The 14,605-nt window shown below is 50.3% G+C and overlaps 1 protein-coding gene across 2 annotated transcripts in view; it reads left to right on the forward strand.

The window, feature by feature from the left end:
* The window catches only part of RGS9 (regulator of G protein signaling 9), a 63,099-nt gene that overhangs the window by 15,125 nt on the left and 33,369 nt on the right, over positions 1-14,605 (forward strand). The window contains exons 7-9 of one of the 2 annotated variants that reach the window (XM_035026203.1): positions 618-694; positions 6,391-6,472; positions 12,068-12,139. In XM_035026203.1, coding sequence (XP_034882094.1) covers positions 618-694; positions 6,391-6,472; positions 12,068-12,139 — 231 coding nt within the window. The remainder of the gene's footprint in view (positions 1-617; positions 695-6,390; positions 6,473-12,067; positions 12,140-14,605) is intronic. The other variant, XM_035026204.1, reaches the window with a different exon arrangement.

Raw genomic sequence — 14,605 nt, forward strand, 5'->3', positions numbered from 1 at the left:
CATCTATCTGTTTAGAAGCAGCTCCTGAAATGAATTCCTCCCCATGTCAAGCTTCAGTTTCTCCTGCTGTAATTTAAGCTCTTGCCTCAGTGACTACTGGACACACAATAGTTGGTGATGGGAAAACAATAGTGTAGCTTTTGTTTTAGGTCAGATGAGTCAGATTTCTCAAAGAACACACCCAAGCCCTCAAAAGGCTAGATTTCTGGGCAGACAGCATTAATCTTGCTGTGTTTTTATTATTTACAGACATATTTTTGGAAGAGCCAGCATCATGCCAATGTTAGGACTTGTCTTTGTGCATTTGTGATGCTCTGTCGTTGAATACTGAGTTTCTGTGTTTTCTCCCACTCTATTCTCTTCTTCCTAATCAGATTTGGGATATATTTATTTAAAAAAAAATCCAAGCCAGGGTGTGGCTTTTGTTGTAAAGGCTTTTTGAGAATTTGGTGCTACCCTTTGAATGCATGTCTTTGCAAAGCTGGGATGGGAGATCATTTGGCTGGGGCTAGGTTGCTGCAGGGCCAGAGGCATGCCCTCAGTGACTTAGAGCTCTCTGCCCTCTGCACACAGCATATGTCATGGGGCTTAGTGTTCTTTTCATTTTCCATTTCTAGGAAAATTACAATTTCTTGAATAAAAAAATTAACTACAAATGGGACTTTGTCATTATGCAGGCCAAAGAGCAATACAGGTAAGCAAAAGATGATGTTTGTCCACTGGTTGTCCTTTCTTCCTCCCTTCCTTCTTTGTTTCCTTTTATTCAAATAAACCTTTATGGGGCATTATGTGTCAAACCCTGGGCTAGGCCTGAGGAGTATAAAGGCACAGTCTGGGATCAGGCAGATGAGGAAACAGGCCATGATGCTACACCGAAGTGAATGCCTCACACAGGGGTTTCCAGAAGGAGCTGGAGAAACAACATTGAACCTGGAGGCTGCATAGGAGTTTCCAGGTGAATGATGGTGGTGGTGGATGGAGAGGAAGGGCAAGGTATAAAAAAGGATCTCCTAAGCAGACAGAACCAGAGTCTAGAGTCCAGGGAACACCTACTTGATGCAGTTCTGTGTGGCTGGAGCAGAGAGCATAGACCCTGGGACTGACAGAAGTGAGACCCGAGATGTTAGCAGGAGTAGATCATGAGACTGTTTTGTGCAAAGGGCCATGGGGAGCCATAAAAAGATCTTAAGTGGATTCGAGCGGTAGAACCACTCACTGCAGCTCTCATTTACCTGCTGTCCACTTCAGAACTAGAGCCGGAAGTCCCTGGAAGGCTCTGCCTTGTCTCTGAGAGCCAGATGTAAATGTTAGAGAGAGTGAATCAGTCAGGACAAGGTCAGGTTGTCGTAACAAACAGCTCCCAGGTCCCAAAAGCATGAAACCATAGGTTCATTTCTTGCTTGTGTTACATGTCCACTGTGGGTTAGTGGGCCCCTGATGTGCTTTGTGCCCACTCCAGAAGCCATGCTGAAGGAGCAGCACCATCCAGGCTTTGCCTGTTGCTGGAGCAGAGGGAGACAGAGCCTGTGCAGGTCACAAGTGATGGATGTCACTTCTGTTCACAAATCATTAGCCAAAGCAGCTCCTCATATGGTTGTGCCCAACTTCAAAGGCATTTGGGTAGGGATGTACAATCCTACCGTGGGCCTGCAACATAGGGGAGTCAGGAATATCTGGAGACTGATACCATATATTACCAAAATGGGTAAGTCTGGCTGGCCCAGGCTCACTCACTCTGGCAGGTCCAGTTTCTGGAAGATTACCTTTGCTGGTGCATAGTTGGGCTGGACAGTGGACTCTCTCATCAAGCAGCCTTAGGATTGGAGTAGTGGGGATTAGTTAGGGCTCTCTAGAGAAAAAGAAACAGTAGGATATATATGTATGTATATATATTGAGAGATTTATGATAAGGCATTGGCTCACACAATTACAGAGGCTGAGAAGTTACAAGACCTGCAGTTGGTAGGCTGGGGACCCAGGAGAGCTGGTGGTTTAGGTTCGTCTGAAGGCTGGCAGGCTTGGGGACCCCAGAGCTGATGTTTTAGTTGAGAAGGCAGGAAGACTGATGTCCCAGCTCAAGGCCATCAGGCAGGAGGAATTCCTTGTCATTTAGGGGAGTATCATCCCTTTTGTTCCATTCAGGTCTTCAACTTAAAATACCCCCCTCTGAAAACACCATCAGAGGCACACCCAGAATAATATTTGACCAAATATCTGGCCATCCTGCAACCCAGTCAAGTTGACACATAAAATAAGCCATCAAAGAGGTGAGCACTGTTATGCAGGAGTGCTGGGTCCGGAAACACAAAAATTCTAATGGCAGATGGCTTTATTGCCTTGAAGGGGGGATATCTGCTCTGAGGCTTGAGATTCAGGTAGAGGAGCATTACTCAGAGACCTGGCATGGGCCTTTCACCATTGACATGTTTCTGCTTAAGTATGTTTGAGACAGAGCAGTTGGGGGGAATGCTCTAACTTCCCATCACTTGTATTTGTTCATAAGGCTTCATGGGGTGAGTCCTGTGTACTGTCTCCTTTCGTGTTGGTGAGAGGGAAGTGCTCACAGCAGTAATTCTTGTCACCTCTACATCCACAAATGGGGAAAGTGAGGCTTAGAGAGTTTAAACAGTCCGTGGCAAGGTCACTCTGTGAGGTAATGGTTGAGCCTGGGCTAGTATTACTTAGTTCCAGTCAGTGCACCAGTTTTGATTTTCTACTGGGTTCCATACTGGGCCAGAACCCTTTCATCCTCCTCCAGCTCTCTGCTCTGAGCAAGATAGCCCAGTGATCTTGAGGACTGCAGACCCTGACAAATGCCTTTCAGGACACGCTAGCTGCCTGTGCAGCTCAGGGCTATTCTCAGTGGCTCCCACAGGCCCCACTACTCGGGCCTTTGCCTCAGCCTAGATAAAGCTCTGTGCTGCCCATGTCATAGGACATCTTCTCCTCCATAACTTCTAGATGCCTTGGGATGAGAAATTCATAAAAGGCTCTCTCCTTCTGAGATCCTGGCTTTCCCCCACTAATTCCATTGCTTGACTCAAAGCCTGCGTCCAATTTCAGATATCGTGTCTGCAGTGGCTAATTTTGTGTGTCAACTTGTCTAGACCATGGTGCCTAGATAGCTGGGCCACCACCAGTCTAAGATGACATGGTGAAGTTATTTTTTTTTTTTTTAATTTTTGATTTTTAAGTAATCTCTGTACCCAGTGTGGGGCTCAAACTCACAACCTCGGGATCAAGAGTCTCATGCTTCACCGACTGAGCCAGGCAGGTGCCCCTGTAAAGGTATTTTTTAGATGAGATTAACATTTACATCAGTAGACTTTGAGTAAAGCAGATTGCCTCCATAGTGTGGGTGGGCCTTACTAATCAGTTGAAAACCTTACGAAAAAAGACAGGATTTTTGAGGAAGAAGGAGTTCTGTTTCCAGATTGCCTTTGGACTCAAATTGCAACATCAGCCCTTCCCTGGGTCTCCAGCCTGCTGGTGTGTCCTGCAGAATTTAGACTTGCCAGACTACTCAATGTGTGTTATTCCTTAAAATAAATAAATTATGCCTCTATCTATCTATCTATCTATCTATCTATCTATCTATCTATCTATCTACCTAACAGTCTACTGTTTCTGTTTCTCTGCAGAACCCTGATTGATACAAACACAGGGTCTTACCACAAAATTAGGTTGGCCGTATAGGTTGGCTCATGAGGTAGCCATTTTGTTATACTGAGCCTCTCCACACAGACCTCTTTTCTGAACCCCAGACTCAGTATCCAGCTACTTAACATCTCAGGATGATGTCACACCTCAAACCTAACTTGTTCATATTGGACTGTTTCTCTCCCTCATACACCAAACCTCTTCCTCTAGTGTTACCCACATCAGTGCAGGGAACCCCATTTACCTCCCGCCCCCAAACCCCCATGCCCAGTGTCTAGTAATCCGGTCCTGTTGCCACCCCTGGCAAAATTCCTTCTGCCCCACCTGCCCCCTTCTGTCAGCCCCCACCTCCCTGCCCTGGTTGAACCAACCTCACTGTCACCCAGGCTGTGGCCATATCCTCCCAACTGGTCTCTCTGCTCCCATTTGCCCCCATTTTTGAAACCCAGATAGGGTCCTATCACCCTTCAGAGAGAGATCTCTCAGTTCGAATGTCACATGCTCAGAGAGGCTTTGCTGATTAGTTGTTAGTGAACAGAGATCATCCTAAGACTTAGTAGCTCAAAATAGCAACAGTCGCTCTATTATTTTTCAAGGTTTCTATTGGTCTGGAATTTGGGAAGGGCTTGGCTGGGCAGTCCTGGATCTGAGTCTCTCAAGTGGTTGCAGTCCAAGGGCTGGAGCTGGGGGCCTGTAGCCCTGACTGGGCATTTCTCGTCCTTGTCACAGGGCCTCTGGGCCTCTCCGGGTGCCTTGTGCATGGTGGTACTGGGGCAGTCACATTGCTTACAGGTGGTTGGAAGCCTCGAGGGCAAATATTCCAGTGAGGAGGTAGCTATCTCACCTGTTATGGCCCAGCCTCAAAAATCACAGAGGGCCATTTCTGACATACTGTGTTGGTTGAACAAGTCCCAAGAAACCCACCTGGTTTCCAGGAGTGGAGGACATAGACCCGCCTCTCAATGGAAGGAGTGTCAAATAATTGTAGACATATTTATTTATTATTTTTTTTCAAGATTTTATTTATTTATTTGACAGAGAGAGACACAGTGAGAGAGGGAACACAAGCAGGGGGAGTGGGAGAGGGAGAAGCAGGCTTCCCGCAGAGCAGGAAGCCAGACACGGGGCCCGATCCCAGGACCCTGGGATCATGACCTGAGCTGAAGGCAGACACTTAACTACTGAGCCACCCAGGCGCCCCCCCGAATTGTAGACATATTTAAAAAGCACCACAGTGGCCCTCCCTGATTCTGCACTAGAGCACCTGAACTTTTCCTGAGAGCTCATCCTGCAATTTGTGATTTTCTATCTATTTCCTCTTTGTTCAGTGTTTAGACCAAAAGCTGCTCAAGGGCATGGCATATGTGTTTGTGTTCGCTCAGGCCGCCAGGACCCAACACCACACACCGAGTGCCTTAAACAACAGACATTTATTTTCTCGCAGTTTTGGAAGCTGGGAAGTCCAAGCTCAAGGTTATGGCAGGGCTTACTTTCTGGTGAGGACTCTCTTTCTGGCTTTCAGATGGCTGCCAGTGTCTTCTACTGCATCTGTCACAGAAGAGCTGCAGAGCAAAGCCAGAAAGGACCATTATTGTCAATTAGCAACCAACTATATTTACCAGGCTCTCCAGCATGATGGAGACTCCACAGTGCCCTGGGCCGTCTGTGGCCCATCCTCCTGAGGCCATAGGGTCGTTAACCTGGTGGAAAATGCAGTTAGGCTGGCAAACGGAAGTTGAAATGACAGTGTTTATATTTAATTTCCAGGGGAGGTTGGCAAAACAGCCCGCCGGAATGGCACTCTCCACCCATCTGGCTCTCTAGATGTGATGATGTTATTCACAATACGCTAGTGGGCCCATAAATCTGCCGTCTCTGTCTTGTGCAGGGCATGTGCGTCATCCCGCGTTGCCTGGGCATACAAGCGTCAGCCTGTGAGCGCAGGTCGCCGTGGAAATGGTGCTGAATGGGACCCGTGGCTCAATCATTAATGTGGCCTGGCTTCCCTGGGAGGAGAGCGCAGCATCGTTTCCTCTCCATCGTGGGGAAAGGGGAGATAGAGAAAAGAGGGATCTCTCTTGATGATCCCCATGATCATCAGTGGGGTCTAGAAAAACCCTAACTTGGCACAAGGTCTTTGAAGTGACGGAGCGGCCCGGATAGGGGGGAGACACATGGACCACCCCCCAGCCCCCCGAGGCCCCGCATTTTCCCCAGCACTGAGCGTGGGCACGGCCTGCTGCCCACTTGTCCAGATGTTGACGATGTTGTTTATCAACGCAGGGAAACATGAAGCCAGGGGGTGAAATGTCAGTCCAGAATGTCCTCCACCCACTGCAGTGGTTGGTGCAAGTGGTGGAGGTCCGATGCTGGGGCCGGTCATGCTGGGGTGGCAGCATGGGCTCTGCTCTGAGGCAGAGCGGGACCCTGGGGCCCGATGTGGGTTCGAGTCCCACTCTGCTCCTTGCTGACAGTGTGACCCTCCGAGGGGCATATTCAGTCTCTCTCTGCTGTAGTCCCTGGAGCTGCTAAGTCAGGGGGAATAGGTCACTGGGGGGATTAAATGAGTCAGTACTTGTATGATGTTAGTGTTTGCTGTGATTATTATTACTGCAAACACAGATTATTTGGAGAGGTGGGGAGAGTGGTCTGGGTCATCAGGAATGGGGTACGTCACTGAGCAAAAGATGTGAAGTCTTACTGGCCTTTATGTGGCTTTTGGCTTTTCAGGACTGGAAAGGAAAGGACTAAAGCAGACAGGTATGCACTGGATTGCCAGGAGAAGGCGTATTGGCTGGTCCACCGATGCCCCGTGAGTATTAGCCTTCCTGGCTTCACCCATCTTATTCCTTCCCCACTCCCACCCTGTACTCACCATCCCTTTTGCTGGCTCATTTCCTGCTGGGGCTGCAACTGAATCAGCAGGAGGGGGTTGCTCAGTGTTGGGTTAGCCTCCGAGCGCCTCTTGGTGGAAGAGGAAAGGGGCTGCCTGGATGGACCGAGCTTGTGGCTCATTTGATGGTGTTGGGTCTAAGCGAAGTGACTTACGGGAGGAACCCAAATGAGCTTGCCTTTTATGAGGGCTGAATTTTTTTTTTTTTTTTTTTTTTTTGCCATGACAACTTAGAAAACGATTACAAGAAGAAAAAACTAGAACGCAGGATTTCCATAAAATGCGGTTAGAAACTGGAAGTCTGCACAGCCCAAGCCAGGCCTTGTGTCTCTTGCCCCGCTCCTTTTCCTTTTCCAGCTCCATTCCCAGCAGCTGAGGTGGGAGGAGGTGAGAAGGAGTGAGTGTGTGCTCTGCCTCAAGGCTTGGGGCACATTGTGTCTCTGGCTCAGGGACTTTTTGGGGCCCAGAGGGACAAGCTGTGCATAAGTAATGTGACTTGTTATGGCTCATTATCAGGAATAGTCACCCACTGGGGTTACCTCTGCTGCCTCAGTTTCCTCCTGGGGCAAACCCGGGTGCTGCCTGTGGGTCACTGAAGGTGGGAGATGTCAAAGGGGTTCTGAAAAGTGAAGAGGTCAAAGCGAATGTTGTTCATCTTCCTCCTTTAGTTTCCCTGCTGCTCAGCTGCCCAAGTTCTCAGAACCAGAAAGTGAACTGGGTCAGTCGTGGCGCCAAAGCTTCTGGATTTTGGAACTTTGAGCTCATCAGATTTTGGCTGTTTTGCTTATTTTCTTTCTAAATTCAAAACAATACTCGTATGGTGTTCCATCTGTGGGGGTGTTGGTTTCCATGCCTCGTTGCTGAGGTTAAGGTCCTGGGGTTGATCCCCAAGAAGCTCGTCTGGTTTTGCTTTGTTCCAGGATTCCTCCTCTGGTTTTGCTTTGTTCCAGGATTCCTCCTCCCGACAAATCAGTTAGCTGATGCCTGACACAGGTCGCTGGGTGAAGGAGTGCATGGCTGGGATGACAGGGTCCTAGAGAAGCAGCCAAGCACACGCCCCCCCCCCCCCCCCCTTTGTAGCTCAGGAGTGAGATCTTTGTATGAGAAGGGCACTGGCATGGTTCAGCTTTGCCTTCTATCATCTGTTCCTGAAGGGGGAGCCTGGGTGGGGATAAGGCACATGGTGGGGAAGCCCCTCACTGGGCAAGATGCCCTGCTGCCCATGGTGCTTGTGATGGAGGGGATCCCGCTCCTTGCAGGGAACGGCTTCCACATTACCTGCAGAGACTCCGTGGTGGGGAAATACCCACCTGGCAAAGTGGCATAGACTGTGCCCAAGACCCCCCCCCCCACTGGTCTCTCTCCTCCCCTCTGTCCTTGCCACCAGCAGGCCCGTAGGGAACCAAGTGCAAAGCAGATGATTGGAGTTCTCCCGACTTCTCTGGGGGCAAGCTCTCAGCCCCCATGCCAGGCAAATCAAGGGCTGAGTGACTCCTCACAGTGTGATGCAGAAGTCCCTGCATTTGACAACGCAACTGCTTCCGCCATCACCTGCCCCGCCTCCACCCCCTCCCCCACTGCTGCCACTTCCTCTCCCTCCACCTCCACCATCATCATCGCAGCTGACCTGAACTGAGCACATAAATGTGTGCTGGGCACTGTGCTAGGCTTCACTCTGCGTTCATTCTCTTGTTTCATCTCTGCAGCCCCGTGGGGAAGGTCCTATTATTAGTCCCATTCTGCAGATGGGGAAGCTGAGGCTCAGGGGTGTTGCCAGAGTTGCACAGCTAGCGAGGGTCAGACTGCAGAGCACTCTCTCCCGGTCCCTGCGCTCTTCTGCCTCCCACCACAAATGGCACATGATGTCTTAGTGCATTGAAGGCCTTTCTGTCACCTCCTCAGTCATTAGAGCAACGCGTGAATCCCTCTGCTCTAACAAACATGATGCTAGGGTTCAAAGGTAGCCAGTCTCTTGGAGAGCGCTGGGAGGCCGAGTTCTCAATGAGGTTCTGATGTCCCTGGAACTGTCGTAAAACCCCACGGACACAAAACCGTTTTCACACCCAGTCTCTGCAAGTCCTGCTCCCCTGAGTCCAAACTGGACCAGCAGTCCACGCTGAGGCTGGGGTGCATCTGGGTCCTGCTCTCCCGGACTCTCTTAAAACACCGGCAGCCTCTCGGTGGAGCGTTCTGTTTGAAGAGCATCCTGTTTGAAGTCTGTCTCAGCCTAGAAATTGAGCAGTCTCCCTGACAAACCTGTGAAGCCCAGGAGCTTAGGGGCTGTCAGACTGTCTCCAGGAGACCCAAACAAACAGTTAGTTCGGTGGGAAAAAAGCCAGCCAGGCAAACAAAGCTTTTGGCTCCGTGGAGCATTGAGCAGCCGGTATGTGGACTGTCTAACCAACTGTCACAGTGTGGGACATGGCTTGCCGTCATGCAGCGGGTCCCCTGTTCCCTTGTCTCTTCACTGATCTGTGAAACCTTCACGGGCCCTGACCCCGTGCTGGCTGAGTTTGGTGCTGGGCATAAAATAACAGCTAAAAATCATTGAGCCCCAGCTACGTGCCCGTGGTAAGCTCTTGGTGTGGACGATCCCAAGTACCTGATGATGCTGGCTGACTAGGGAGTCTCCCCATCCCCAACATTCAGATGGGGCGATCAAGGCTCAGAGAGGGCCAGTAGGTGGCACAGCACTGGGGTGTGAATCCACGTCTGTCTCATGCACTGCTGCTGTAAGGCGGGGCCCCCACGTGCGGCCCCTCTCCCAGCTCCAGGGGCACAAAATCCAGATTGCTGTAACAGGTGAGCAGCATCTCCCAGAGATAAGGTGAGGGGTGATTGGTTAAGGGGGTGGGGAGGACTGTGGTGCTGGATGCTGTATCAGGGATACGATCATGGGCAGAGGCCAAGCCTTGAGATGGGTGGTGGTGGCTGAGGGACGTGACCCAACCCCCACCCTGAGCCCAGATGCTGCCGGGGACTCAGCATCCGGGCGCTGGGGACAGGGTTGACAAGGGGAGAATAGTGAGGGAAAGTGATGTTCCTCTCCTGTTTTTTTACCCAAATGAAACAGAGTGCAGATCTGGGCAGGATGCAAACCACAGTTCATTGTGTAAATCAATGGTTCCCTTAGAGAAGTCATTCGGGGGCCTCCTATGCATCTTTGCTGTGCCGTCTGCTACTTCTGTGTCTCCTGAGGATAGGGTCTGCTGACGTAGGGACCACGGGTGTATGGAGGACATGGTCCAGGGACGGCGGCACGGTGTGCTCTGAATCACAGGGTGGCTCGTCTGAATATCATCCAACTGGCCTTCGTGTCAGCACCAACACTGACCCTCGCCAGGGCAGAAGGTAGTCTGCCTTCCATTTCTGGTCGAGGTCGGGCTAAATGTCCAACAACAGAGAAACTGCAAAATAAATTTAAATAAATAAATAGATACATTTAAATCTTTAAATACAAGATGATATCCACATGAAGGAACATCAGGAAGCTATTAAAATTGTATTTTCCAGGGCCCTTTATTGACCTAGGGAAGATGGTCCGACATATAATGTGATGTCATAAAAACAGCCAGGAGGGGCTGGTACTCTACGGACTGGCAGGGTCGTGAAGCCCACTGGGTGGCTACAGCTCTCAGAGTCAAGGCCGCCTGGTCTGGGCAGCTGGGGGCGGCCCTGTGCTGATTGCTGTTAGTGCAGGTGCACCTGTGAGCACAGGGGCAGCCAAAGTGATATCAGAGCGTGGGTCAAGTTCAAAGGAAAGATTTGGAGAGCTAATTCAAGACTTGAGCACACAACTGCACCGAAGCTGCTGAGGTTGTAGGGGCCAGGAGTGTGGGCTGTGTGTGTGTGTGTGTGTGTGTAAGTCTGTCTTCAGTTATCCTGGGGGGATTTCTTTGTACCAGATGGAGAGGACAGTTCCTAGAACTCACTTGAGGGAAAGGCACAGATTCTGATGACCCCCACCCCCTGCCCCTGCCCTCATGCTAGGTTCCATCCCGTTGAAGTCTGGCTTGGACTTCCATATTGTCCCTCATAGCACTTGTCACAACTCTAATTTATCATTTGTGTGATAAATTGCCGAGTGCCTTGCCCACAAGACCAGAGGTGCCTTGAGATGCCAGCTGGGGATGCCTGGAAGTGCCACATTCCCCCCAGGCTCTCAGGCTGAGCACAATGTCAGCCTTAGGAAGTGCGTCATAAGTATTTGTTGGTGGAGGTCCTTGGGTGTGACAACTGGGGCGAGGACAGCCACTCCCTTCCTCTGTCTTTCTCCCCACTTATTTTTTCTTTTCCTTGCCTCCGCTGTGTGCCCAATATTTGCCCCCATGGTAGCCTGCTGAGCTAAGTTGGCAGATGTAGCAAGTAAAACAGAGGATGCCCAGCTAAGTTTGAATTTCAGATAAACAGCAAACGATTCATGTCACACTATTTTTATGCTGATTGTATATTTATATTAAAAGCATATGGAATATATTTTTATGTAAATCATGTATCAAAATTATTTGTCATTTGTCTGAACTTCAAGCTTAACTGGGCATCCTGTATTTTACCTGGCAACCATACCTCTGAGCTGAACATGTGGCTGATCCTAATGAGGTTGAATCTGATTGGGAGAAAGCTCAGTGGCCTCCTGCCTCAGTGTAGTGCGCCTGGGTGGTCACATGTGTTGGGAACTTGATGGTGGCCTGCACCAAACTAACAGAGAAGGAAGTGAAAGACCCAACTTGCTGGCCAAGGAATTGGGAGAGACCAAGCAAGATTGGCTGGAGAGTTCATTGCCTGATGGAGAAGGGGACTGTAAAGACTGAGGGCCCCACTTTGGGCCAAGCCTTTACATATGCCATCTTAAAATGACTACAGGCCCTTGCTCAGTAATTGCTACCCTCTGTTGAGTGCTTTGCACATCAACTTGTTAAATCCTCAACAAGAACTTGACAGGTAGGAGGGATCCTCTCCATTTCTCAGGAGGGATAGCAAGTGTAGAGAGAAGTAGTTTCCAAAATCTTCCTCACTGCTAAGAAGTGGCAGATCCAGGATTGGAACCCAAAGGTGCTGACTGAAGCCTGGACTCTCCAAAGCACTGCACTGTAGGTGGGGGGGGAGGGGGGAGGAGCACTGCCAGAGGAGTGAGAGTCCTATGTACTAATCCCAGTGAACTCTTGAGTTTGATTTTATCCATCCACTCTTCCATCCATCCATCCATCCATCCACCCATCCATACATCTGTCCATCCATCCATCTATCTACCCATCCATTCACCCACCACTATACACACCTGTCCACCCACCCATCCATCCTACTGGGTTCTGGGGATGCTGTGGTGGTGGAACAGCCCCATGAAGCTTCCCAGCTCACCCAGAGGGTCTTACAATAGCTGTGGTTCCCCATGGGCTAAGCCACAAGCCCTTCTCAGCTCAGTCTCATAATTGGCAGTTTGGCCAAGATCCAAAGTTAATCAGAAACTGGAGATTCTTCCAGTGGTGGTTCTTACATTGTTTTTATTCCATTCAGCCGGGAATGAACAATGTGCTGGACTATGGCCTGGACCGAGTGACCAATCCGAATGAAGTCCAGGTAAACCAGGTAGGTCTCGGCTGCATACTTTGGGCAGAGCCTAGGTCAGGTTCTTAGGCTGGGGAGTTGTCCACACGACTATTGTCTGTTTGTGTCTGTTGGGGCAATGATGTCTTCCCTTTGGGACTGCCAAAAAGATATCATGTGATTCCAGTGTCAGGGGCAGGGCCATGACAAGGGTCTTGTGTGATGATAGACGAGGGAATGTAGAGTGCAGGTCAGAGCAAATGGGATCTATGTGGATGGGCTTTAGACTTTTCCAAGGCAGTTCCCCCTTTGAAAATCTGGTGAAAGTTATGAACCCATTCCGCCCAGATGCCCAGACAGACATTTTGCACACAATTTCAGCCAGTTCCCTGATGTCCTGGAGACTATAGGCCCCAGGCTCAAAACCCTTGAATCAACTTCCGATTTAAACCTTAATCCACATGACCTAGAATGTCCCACTTTCTTTTGCATCTCAGTAGGGTGGGGCCTTTGCAAAGATTCTCTTACGCTTTTAGTTTTAGAAGGACCCTTTTCCCAAATAGGCCACCATTTAAGATGGGTGGCCATTTTCCTAAAACCATTTTTTATTTAAAGAAATGCAGTGCATAAGCTGCTGAAACAGTAGGCATCCAGGGTAGGGTTTCTCAACCATGGCACTATTATTTGGGGCCAGATAATTCCTTGGGGGGATTTCTTGCATGTTGTGGGACATTTGGCAGCACCTCTGGACTCTACCCACTGGATCCCAGTAACTCCATGCTTTTCCCTGCCAGCCTCCCAGTCCTGACAATCACAAATGTCCCCAGGCATTGTCCAGTGTGCCCTGGGAAACAAGATTGGCCCGACCGAGAATCATGGAGCCTAAAACACACTTGACCTAGTCTTAGATGGTTCCAATGCTTTCTGTCTAATGTCCATGGGCAGCAAGGGGTCAGGGACATTTTAGCCTCATGTGTCATCTCTAAGCCCTGGCAGTACCTAAAGGCGTGAGTGGGAGGTGAGAAGAATATGCTGGAAAGGAGGAAGAAGGAAGTCCACTGGGACCTGGAACTCAAGATAGCTGTGGGGACCCCCACCAGTGCAGAGACAGAGGCATGGGTTTAGGGATGGAGTCCATGTGAAGAGGGGATATTGAGTCCCCAGAGGGCGTCCCCTGGGGCATTGCTAGGTCCCCTGCCCACAACTCAAAGTGATCCTGCCTTTAATACATCCATGGCACTGTCAGCCTTCACGGCCTTTTCCACGTTCCCCTCGTCAGATGACAGGTAATTGCTGAGGCTTGTAGGCTTGGTTGCTATGGAAACAGAATCATCAAGGAAAATACTGAACCGGGGTGGAAGATTTGCTTTTTTTTTTTTAATGGATAACTGGCAGTTCTGGAAACCTCTGTGGTGTGGAGGAGGGGAGGGTACAGGTGGAAAGCACATCACTCTACTCTGACCCTAGCCAGCTGGGATTTGGCTTACCTGTGTGAGTGTGTGTGTGCGTGTGTGTGTGCGCGTGCGTGAGTGTGTGTGTGTGTGGTGCAGGGGGCCTTACACTCCAGCTCTGGGAGGACAGCTGAGGAGCTGAGGTGCTCCATCCTCCATGCTGTTTGGGGGTAACTTCCAAGGAGCCTCGCCAGACCCCTTCTCACTGAGAGAGAATCTTCAGGCTCATGGGCGGTCAGGCTGGAAGAAGAGCATACCTTCTGGCACTTACTACGCACTTCTTGCCAGATGCTCAGAGTCAGAACACCAGACAGTGCGTGAGGCTGGGGGCTGTCCCTCCCATGGCCATGTTTGACACGGGGGTGCTTTCACTTTGTTTATCCTTCATCTCTCTCTGTCTCTCTCTCTCCCACCAGCTCTCTTTCTCCTGTCTGCACTCTGGCTACTCTGGAGTATTCTGAAGAATAAAGAACCGTAATTCTCATGCGAGCACGGCCTCTCCCTCTCTGCCAGCCCCACTGTGTGTCAGGCTCAGCCACTGGGGGGACGGAGGCTGGTGCCATGTTTGATGTGTTGGCAGCATTTCCCGCCGACTGACCAAGTGGCCCCCGATTTTCCCAGTTTATCTGCCCTGAGGGGAGAGGGTCGAGAGGACGTGAAGTGTCCCTGTGAGGCCTTGGCCGTGCAGAGGTTCTAGATTTTTGTCTCGTTCCGGAGAAGATCTCTCATTGCTGGTTTGAAGAGAGAGGCCATTTCTGAGAATTAGTAAATTCTTGAAAAGATGCCTGATTTCCTTAAATGGAGGCAAATAACCCCAAAGAACGCCAGCAAGCGTAAGAAAGAGGCTGTTCGGTTGGCGATGTCCTAGGGCTCCAGGTGACCCACCTCCTTAGGCTGGTGGGTCACCCGGTTGGTGTGGCCGCCCAGCCCTGGGAGGACCTGCCCGTGGTCCCAAGCCCGCACCCAGAGAGCGTGTCCTCTCTCAGTTCCCCTACCTTGGGGCACACGCAGCCCCCCATCTTCCTTTTATCTCACTGAGGAGATAAAATGGTGGTCG

Source organism: Mirounga leonina, unplaced genomic scaffold, assembly GCF_011800145.1.
Source record: "Mirounga leonina isolate KUSES-001 unplaced genomic scaffold, KU_Mleo_1.0 Mir_197, whole genome shotgun sequence".
NCBI classification, from domain to species: domain Eukaryota; kingdom Metazoa; phylum Chordata; class Mammalia; order Carnivora; family Phocidae; genus Mirounga; species Mirounga leonina.